The 10,288-nt window shown below is 52.3% G+C and overlaps 1 protein-coding gene across 1 annotated transcript; it reads right to left on the minus strand.

Moving 5' to 3' along the window:
• Positions 1 to 3,568: 3,568 nt before the first annotated feature.
• On the minus strand, positions 3,569 to 3,985 carry NANOS2 (nanos C2HC-type zinc finger 2). The gene has a single exon (XM_047710284.1). It carries the CDS (start codon positions 3,983 to 3,985, stop codon positions 3,569 to 3,571), a length of 417 nt encoding a protein of 138 aa, XP_047566240.1.
• Positions 3,986 to 10,288: the final 6,303 nt, after the last annotated feature.

Here is a 10,288-nt window from a genome sequence, read left to right on the forward strand (position 1 = left end):
GGATGCCCCGTGTATTAGTTTCTCAGGGATGCCTGCCTCAGTTTCCAAAGGCAGCTGTCACAATACCACAAAGTGGGTGTCTTAAAACAATACCAATATACTCACCCAGTTCTGGCGGCTAGAAATCCTGAAACCAAGCTGCGGCAATGTTGCTCTCCTGAAGGCTCCAGAAGAGGATCCTTCCTTGTTTCTTGCGGCCTCTGGCTGCCCTGGGTCTTTTTTTTAAAGAGCTTATTTACTTATTTGAGAGATCGAGAGACCAAGGAGGAGAGCACATGAGCGGCGAGAGGGACGGAGGCAGAGGGGGAAGCAGCCTCTCTGCAGAGCAGGGAGACCCATGATTCTGGGCTCGACCCCAGGACCCCAGGATCATGACCTGAGCCGAAGGCAGATGCTTAACCGACTGAGCCACCCAGGTGCCGCTTCCCTCTGCTTATAATTACACCAGTCATGTTGGGTTAAGAGCGCCCCCTACTCCCATATGACCTCATCTTAACTGATTTCATCTCCCACGACCCTATGTCCAAAGAGGGTCCCATTCTGAAGTACTGGGGGTTAGGACTTCAACATATCTTTTTGGGGGATGGACAGAATTCAACTCATAACACTGATTGAGGACTTTATGCTCACCATGTCCTAACTGACCCTGTACCCCCAACCGGAACCTGCAGCAGACACCTGCATGTCACCCAGACCTCTCCCTTCCCCTGGGCATCCCGGGGATGCAGCCGGGATGTGGTAACTCGTGGAGGGTCTGGGCTGAGTGGGGAGTTGGGTCTCGGTCCGGTGTGGAGGTCATGAGAAGCCGCTGGTAAGGGAACCTTGCACACAGGTGCACGGACCTCTACAGGTGCGAGGAGCTGGAGGAGATGGGGTTCAGGGTCTGTTGTTCCCTTGACTTCTTTAGTGTCCCACCTTCTGTCAGCTACCATGCCACTTAATTATGTGTTGCATAAATGACTTAACTCATTCAAAAAAACAAAACAAAACAAAACCAACAACCCACACACTTGACAACCACTGCTTGTCTCCAGCCGTCTCCTCTGAGCCCCATCGCAGGTGTCTAGAAGCTTCCGGGATGCGTCCCCTTGTGAAGCACTTGTGGCTGTCCCCAAGAACCTCCTACGCTCCACACTCCAGACCCACCTCAGCATCTTTCCCTCTCACTTCTCCGGGTCTAAAGTGTCCCCCCAACCCTTTGTAATGTCCCCAAGTACGGTGCGCAACACCCTTTCTCCCTTTCCACACCTGCTGCCCACACTTTGTCAGACGTGGTCCCTTTATTATAAACTACAAGGCTCTCCTCCATAGCCCCATCTGAAAGGCCATCACCTTCCTGCCCGATGCAGCTCCCTCTTCCTCTGGGGCTCACCCTGCTGTCAGGGACATGCCACAGCTCTGGGGTTGGGGAGTCAGTCCTCTTTTTATCTATTGTTTAATTTAACTTGGGGGGTGGTCTCTGTTGTGCGCAGAGCTGTGTTTTTGCGAGGTCCTAAACTGGGATCTCTGGTCTCTGTGTGACTAAGGTACATACGAAGGGGCCCATGGTGCACATCATGGTCTGGGGCGGGGGGGGGGGCGGGTTGGGGGGGCATAAAGGTCAAGTTCTCACCAGAGAACTTGCAGAACCAGGGTCTGCAAGATTCTCAACTGCCCTTCCCATGTGACTCTCTGACCTTCACTCTTATGACTCAGCCGGCCTCCCGCCACCGCAGGGCCTTTGAATCTGCTGTCCTCTCTGCCCGGAATGCCGTTCTTCCAGATAGTCTCTGCTTGCCTCGTTTCGTTTGGATTTTGCTCACATGTCATCTTTGTTCCCTGCTGTACCCACCAGTTCCTCGAAAGATGCCTGGCACAAGGTAAGCGATCAATAAGTATTTGTGGCCTGCTGGGATAAAAGAAACCCTCAGATGACTTGTGCATATGTGGATTTTCAAGGGGCCGAGGATCATTTTTTCCCATCACCTCTCCAAAGGTGATCTGGGAGCTGAAGTTTAAGAACTACCATCAAGGGGATGCCTGGGTGGCTCAGTTGGTTAGGCGCCTGCCTTTGGCTCGGGTTGTGGTCCTGGGGTCCTCGGATGGAGTCCCACATGGGGGAGCCTGCTTCTCCCTCTGCCTGCTGCTCCCCCTGCTTGTGCGCTCTTTGATAAGTAAAATCTTTAAAACAAGACGAACAAACAAACAAAAAAGAACTCCCATCAGGTTGGTCCTGGAAGACCTGTGGTCTAGCGGGGAGGGAGGGGGACCCCTGGACAGAGCCCCAGGAAAGGCATGGAAAAGGAATCTGAGGATAAGGTGGAGGCTTGGACGTGGGGACCAGTCCCTAGGTGACCTGTGTCAGGGAACGCGAAGGGGGGTGCATATCGTGCGAGGAACCCAGGACCCTTTCCTGTTCTGCCTCCCTACTGGGGCAAACGTGGCTCCCTCCCCCAGTCTCCAGGGGAGAAGACAGAACCAGAGTGATTTCAAAGACAACCAGAAACGCTCTTTATTCACCAGAACTGAACACCAGGCCCCCAGCCCTGAGCCAAAAAATGAGCAACTTACAATCTGACTGGAGCTCTTTCTTTTCATTTCCCCTAAAAGAAAACCGAGGCAGTTGCCTTTCTCAAGTGGGCACTAAAACCCCTTTTTTATCGGAGCTTCGTGGATTAAGTGTTGGAGGATGGGGAAAAAATGGGAGGGGGAAAAAAAAGACCTTTAACAAGCCATGAGGATTTGAAAGGTGGAAGGGAGGCAGTGGAGAGATGCCCTCCTCCTGCTTGGGAACCGCCCAGCGGTGACTTGCGGTTGGGGATGAGAGTACAGTGAAACAGAATCAACAAGAAGGTCGACCAGGGGGAGCTGAGGGCTGTCCGCACACCCCAAGGTTCTCCACTCCCAGAGAAGCCTTGGAATACCAGGTCCCTCCCCCGCACCCCCCCCCCCACTGCATCATGTCCCCTCCCTTTCCCAGCTCCTGATGGAATGGGCTGCTGGGGCAGGGAAGGAACAGTCCAGGGAGGTCTGTGATGAAACCGGTGGGTCTACAGGTAGCTTAAGAAGGTGGACAAGGCAGGTTTCGCGTCAGAATCCCATCTTGGAAGTTCTCAGCTGGAGCATCCAAGCCAGTCTTGCTCACTCTCTCCAAATTCTAAGGGCGGGCCTGGGAGAGCACGCTGGGTCCTGTAGGTCCACTGGTCCAGGAATTCCAGAAGGAATGGAACCACGGGGCTGAGAAGTCAAGGGGGCAGGCAGTGCTCGCATGCCCAGCAGCCCGGGAAAGACGAAAAGAGCCTTGAATGGGGGGCCCAGAAGGAGCCCCAAGGCCGTGCAGTCCTGCTGCACCCAGAATCCACAGACACCCCCAGTTCAGAACTCTAAGGCCTGTGAGGTCCCCCGGGGGGGGGGGCAGAGCTGGCCTGGTTCCCCAGTAGTCTCCAGTGTTTCAGGATCCAGCAGGGACGGAGCTCTGGGAGCCAGAAGCTCCCAAGGGCTGGGGGAGTTGGCGGGGAGGGTCCGGGGACTTGGCGGGGACTAGACCAGGAGGATCGGGGGGCTGCTGCGGGGTGGGCACCTTGTGTCCTCAGCGCTTGACCTTGCGGCCGGCCGAATTGCGCCCGCTGCGGCGGTAGAGAGACTGCTGGCCGCCGTTGAGTGGGCAGTACTTGAGCGTGTGGGCCTGGCCCCCGGTGGCCCCGCACAGGGGACACACATAATGCCGCAGAATAGGGCACACCACCACGCCCTCTGGGGTCTTCAGCTGGTGTGAGGAGTAGACGTGCCGTGATTCCCCGTTGTGCTTGCAGAAATTACACAGGGTGGCCAGACCTCTGCCAGCCCCTGGCCCTCCCACGCCCTGCTCCAGCCCCAGAGAGGGCCCGGGCCTCGGGTCCCCATTCCCCTGGGCCTCGGGCCTTTGCCCCCCGCTCTGGATCAGGGCCAACAGCACCTGGCTCAGGTTGAAGTAGTCCTTCCACATGTCAAAGGGCGGCAGCTGCATGGCTCCCAGGCGGGGGAGGGGGGGCGGGAAGAGGGGGGCGGCTAGAGAGAAGCCAGGGCTTGGGGGCCGTTGGGCAAGAGCAGCAGGTGATTTTTTGGAGCAGAGAGGAACTGCACCCCCCTTTTATACTCCCCCAAAGACCCTTCTAAACAAAGGTGGAGCTTAGGATTTAAAGGGCCCACTCCCTGCCCACAGTCCTGCTCCTCATCCGGCTGTAATCCCCCACCGAGAGGGGGAAGGAGGCCCTTCCCCTTCTCTGTGGTCATTGCTCTGCCTCTGCGACTCCTGGAAAAGCCCTTCCTTTCTCTGGGCCTCAGTTTCCCTACCCATTCCATATAGCTCCATGTGTGCAAATACACCCTTGCCCCCTATCCTCCCTTAGTCCGAGGCTACGGGCCTCCAGATACTCCAGAGCCATTCCTGATGATGATAATGGGTCCTTACCCCGGGCCAGACACTGTGCTGCACAGCAGTTACCTGCGCGATCTGGTCTCATTCTCACAGCGTTTATGTGGGAAACACAGTTACGAGCCCCCAGTGATAGATGAGTTGCTTGAAGCTCAGAGAGGGATACTCACTGGCCTGGAGTCACAGAGCGTGCAAGTGACAGAGCTGGGCCTTTGACCCAGGTCCTGAACTGGGAGCCAAATATTCAGCATATTTGTTGAATCACACTACGGTGTTCGATGCTGTATAAACGAGATCTACGTTCCAGAAATGAGATCTGTGCGATCTGTGAGATCCCCATGATGTCAGCCTTATGACCACTCAGGGAGGTGGGCATTATCGCTTGCGTTTTACGGAGACGGACGTGTGGCTCAGAGAGGTTAAGGAATGTACGTAAGGTTGCTCAGCAGGGGAGTGGCACAGCTGGAATTCACGCCCAATCTGACTCTAGAAATACTGGGAGTTGATCTTAGAGGTAGCAGAGGACCATGGCCTGACACGGTCTCACTTAGAACGCCCCGCTTTGACCCTGTGTGTTGTCCCACTTCCTCCCTGACCTCAGGGGCCAAGAAAAAGCTTGCCTCCTGCCCACACCCTATTCCAGGAGTTCTTCCTCCACTAGCCTCATCTGTCGCCTTGACCACTCAGGGCAGAGTCACTGAGGCTCCTTATGTCATTGAATGCTGGACACTCACCAGTGACCACAGCGAATCTGGCGCCCGTTTCACGAGCTACCAGCCCATTGAGGGGAACAGCCAGCAAATTAGAAAACAGAAGACCCCAAGACACCCGGTTACCTATAAACAGGGTGCTCTGAGGGAGACGGGGCTGGGTAATGGCCTGGAAGGTGAGACCACAAAGAAGAACCTTCCAGAAAGAGGGACACAAGATATGGAACCCTGAAGTTGGGGGACAGCAAGGGCGGTGGGGTGGACAGAACAGAGCAAGGATCCAAGATAAGCCAACCCTGCGTGTGCGGGCTGGAAGCCGTCAGATCATAGATTGCTTTTGGGGGATGTTTCGGCAAAGCCCTCTGGGTTTGTCACAGTCATTGGCAGTGACTGGATTTAGGGGGCAGGGACCGCAGATGCCGGAGAACTCCACGATCCACATGACCAAGATCCATCTTGGGCCCCACGTTACCATCCAGTGTCCCCACTGGACACCCATATATGTAGAAAAATGCATTTGTGATGATCTGAGTCTAGAACCTAGCTGTGTTTTGCATATAAATGCTAGTGCTCTTACGGTATTTTCGGATACACTGACTTTTCCTGGAACGCAACCACTGTGCACGTTGTTATTCAGAGCTGTTCACTATTTCTAGAAGCCCCGCCACCCCAGGCTATGCTGACTGTGGCAACTGTCCAAACAACACACAGTTGTCCCTGTCTCATTTGTGGGAGTCTCCACAGAGATGCTAGTATCTGCCTAATGAGATGTGTTTTAGATTGGCCTTCTCTGAGCATTCATACATGAAAATAGATTATTATTTTATCATGAATGGCTGTCTTCTATTTCCCTTTTGTAACTCAGGACACGATATTACTTTTTAAAAATAAAACCTGTGTGTTGGTGGTCTGTATTACCTGTGAGTTTAATTTCAGAATATTGTTATTATTATTATTATTTTACTTTGTAAGATTATTTATTTATTTGAGAGCAGGAGAGCACAGAGGGAGAGCGAGAAGGAGAAGCAGGACTCCCTGCTGAGCAGAGAGCCTGATGTGGGACTCAGTCCCAGGATGCTGAGATCACGGCCTGAGCAGAAGGCAAACGCTTAACCAACTAAGCCACCCAGGTGCCCTATTATTATTAATTTTTATTCTAAAAGAATTTGTTTATTTGTCAGAGAGACAGAGATAGAGAGAGAGAGATCACAGAGGGAGAGGGAGAAACAGACTCCCCACTGAGCAGGGAGCCGTCTCAGGATTTGATCTCAGGACCCCAAGATCATGACTTGAGCCCAAGGCAGATGCTGAACCAACTGAGACACCCAGGTACCCCTAATTTTAGAATATTAAAGAGACATTTCAAAATGTTTGATAAAGCAAGTATTGGGTCTTACAGAATAAGATAGAGGTCAAAGTTAGTCCATTGGTCTTTGCTTTCAGAGCAATAGGGAGACATTGAAGGCTATAATCAGGGGAGGGACATAGGAGAAATGTATTTTAGGATGCTCTTCTGTTTGCTGCTGATTGGGTAGGGGCAGTGGGGCTGTCCCCATCACCTCACATTGTCTCAGTTTGCTCAGGAAGCAAAGTCTGAACAAAGTGTGTTAAAAATCCCCAATGGGAAACAACACGTTATGCTTTCAGAAAGAACTTAATAAATGCTTATTGAGTGAATGTGTTTTTTTCTGTGGATGGGCTCATGGTTGGGAGGCAACAAAGGGAAGAAATTCATGTATATCACAGGAAAAGTTTTCGTGCCATACGATTTCCTAGCTTTCTGCAATTTCCTTTCTGAAGTAATGCTTTGGATAATGACTTGTTTGATATCTGTCCTCAGTGGTAATCCATGAGCCCTGGGGGTAGGATCAGGGCTGTCTTGGGCACTGACGTGTCCCCAGCATTGCCCAGCACAGGGCTGGGCATTGCGCAGAGCAGGGGATATTAACAAGATGAATGAATGGGGGCGCCTGGCTGGCTCAGTCCATGGAGTGGGCAACTCTTGGGGCTGTGAGTTCAAGCCCCATGTTGGGTGTAGAGATTACTTAAAACATACATAGAATCTTAAACAAAGAAAAAGATGAATGAATGGATGGAGGTGGTGTGGCCCTCCAGACCACATTCTGTTTCCTTGCTCTAAATGTCCATGGACCAATAATAACTTTTCACATGGGTGACTCCTGTATCTTGAGTGGTTACAATGGCTGTCACTGTTCAGCTCTAATGTCTCCTCCTCCAGGAAGCCCTCTAGACCTTCAGGCTGAACCCCTGGGTCAACTTCTCTAGGTGACCACATGCCAGTCCTGTCCACTCTGAGTCGGGGATTGGTCTGTCTTCCCCTCTGGACTGTGAGGCCCTGAGGCGAGAGCTGAGGCTATCCCCACAAGGCACCATACACAACTAGAGTCACTTAACCCTCATCCCTTTCTTCAGGTAAGTGCTATTATTAGTCATGATTTGCAAAGGTGGCAGCTGATGCTCAGAGAGGTTAGGTGACTTGTCTACCGTCACACAGGTGGCAGGCAGCAGATTGGGGATTCCAACCTGGGTGTGCCAGAGTCCAAAGTCTTTGCCTTTAACCACTGCCCTATACTGCCTCAATAAATACTAGTCAGCACAATGAATGAATAAATGAATGCATCCAAGAGCTTCAGAGAGTCTTCCAGACTATCTAGTCTAGTTCGCCCCACTTTCTTATTTTGCTGATGTGGAAATAGGCCTCTGGATGGGAAGGATTCAAGAATTCAGTTCTTCAAGCCATGGTTCCTGGCCAAGATCCCTGGATTCATGTGCACACCAAGCACTATCTGGAAATTTATAAATAAAAGGACCTCCCTGGTCATATGGTTGACTGTGAAGTTTTCTGCTGGTTCACCTCCCTGAAGAAGTGAGTCTAGAACTCTCTGTTCTAGAGTGTGGGGGGGTGTCCTTGGGTCAGGCAGTGGGGTGACTCGAGAACAAAACACCCCAGGTTAGTTGGTGGACAGCATCATGGGTAAATGCTCGTTAATCAGTCCCGGAGTCTAGCTTGGTTCCACCACCTGCTAGCTGAGCGGGCTTATTACCTAACATCTCCTAGCCTTGGTTTCCCCTCTGTCAAGAGAGAATGGTGTCATCACCTGTCCCAGAACGTAGGCCTGGTTCATTGGATGAGTTTATTAAATATTAGCTAAGATAATTAAGACACAGTTAAGGTGATAATTTTAAGGGCCCTTATTTCCTGAGCATCTTCTTTGGGTCAGAATTATGCCCTACCCAGACCCTGTACAATGCATTAAAAACCGCACATATCAGATGAGCCATGGGAAGCTCAGAGGGCTGGAGGGGTTTGTGCAAGGTTATATGGACAGTGAGGGTAGGCTGGAGCCGAATTCAGGACATCCTCCCATTTCCGGTGAAAGTCTGCAACAGTGGTTAGCAGAGAGCAGGGGTGGGGCGCCTGGGTGGCTCCCTCAGTTAAGTGTCTGACTGTTGATTTTGGCTCAGTCACGATCTCAGGGTCATGGGATCAAACCCTGTGTAGGTCTCTATGCTGGGCATGGAACCTGCTTAAGATTCTCTCTCTCTCTCTCTCTCTACTCCCACCTCCCACCGCCCCCCAAAAAAGCAGGAGGCAAGGTGGGACTTGCCAGGTGTGGGAACTGTAGGATGAGGTGGGAAACTGGGAAGGATGGGGGTAGCTGAGTCTCATAGGTTTTCACAGAGTGAACACATGAAACCTGCCAGACAGGGATGTACCTTCTTGAAGGCAGAAGAGACAGGAATCTACCACACAGAAGAATGAGGCTCCTGGAGGGAGGGACCAGGACGAGTATGGGGGTCTCTGGGCTAAGTGCTTTCCACAAAGTCATCACAGTCGGGACCTTTCGCTCAGCAGGTGTGAGTCCTTGCGTGTGGACCCAGTGCTGGTCGCTGGGGCGGTGGGATCCTCTGCGTGCGTGAGGGTGACTATGGACGGGTGGAGTTTTCAAGGTTCCATGACTGCCTTTAATAATGGCACCTACTCGGGGCGCCTGGGTGGCTCAGTGGGTTAAAGCCTCTGCCTTCAGCTCGGGTCATGATCCCAGGGTCCTGGGATCGAGCCCCGCATCGCATGGGGCTCTCTGCTCAGCGGGGAGCCTGCTTCCTCCTCTCTCTGACTGTCTCTCTGCCTGCTTGTAATCTCTGTCAAATAAATAAATAAAATCTAAAAAAAAATAATAATAATGGCACCTACTGTCTGGAAACTCTCCGATTCTGTTGCTCACAAGACTTTTTGTGTTTTTTTTCCCCCCTTTATGGCTTATCCCATGCCCCACCCCCATCCCCCATCCCCAGTCGTTTTTTTCTAGGACTTTGTTATTACGGCCATGTCTACCCTTCCTCCACCTCCTGGTGGTGTTTCACTGGATCAGTAACTGAAAGACATCCCTCCTCAGACGAGCCTTCTTCCCTGGAGTGGTTGGGGCTGTGTACTGAGGGAAAGGCAGAGATGATACTGATGAGAAATTCATCAGCCCTCGTGTTTACTCCCTCACAACCTCCACCCCCACCATGGCCGCTCCAGTCTCCAGACTGCAAGGCTGCCTTGTTTACTGGTGAGTTTCCCTCTCTGCCTGGTGCCTGGAAGTCCTGAGAGGGGCGGGGCGGGGCAAGGGTGAGTCAGGAGGAGGGGGACCCAGAGAAAGTGGGGGAGGCAAACATAGAGAGGCAGTCCAGATTCCCAGAGGGACTGTAAGGCATGCTTATGCAGAGGCCAAGATGGGGAAGCGAGGGGGCACCTGGGTGGCTCAGTCGGTTAAGCGGTTAAGCGTCTGACTTCGGATCAGGTCGTGATCTCCGAGTCCTGACATTGAGCCTGCCTGGCTTTGAGCTTGCACAGGGAGCCCCGAACTCCACCTGGCTCCCAGCCCAATAGTGGAGTGTGCTTGCCCCTTTCCCCTGCCCCTCTTCCCCTGTCCCTCCCCCTGCTCATGCTCTATCTCTCAAATAAATAAATAAACAAATAAATAAATAAATAAAATCTTAAAAAAAAAAAAAAAAAAGAAAGAGAAAAGAAAGACAGGGAGGTGAGAGACTCCCCCAGGACCGAGGAAGTCACGGTCATTGTCGTCAAGATCTCTGTTGTGCCTGGCGGGAAATCTTGGCACTGCCACTCCCAGCTGTGTGGTTTTGAGCAAGTAATGTCACCTCTCTGGACTGTCTC

This window comes from Lutra lutra, chromosome 17 (assembly GCF_902655055.1).
Source record: "Lutra lutra chromosome 17, mLutLut1.2, whole genome shotgun sequence".
Taxonomy (NCBI): Eukaryota; Metazoa; Chordata; class Mammalia; order Carnivora; family Mustelidae; genus Lutra; species Lutra lutra.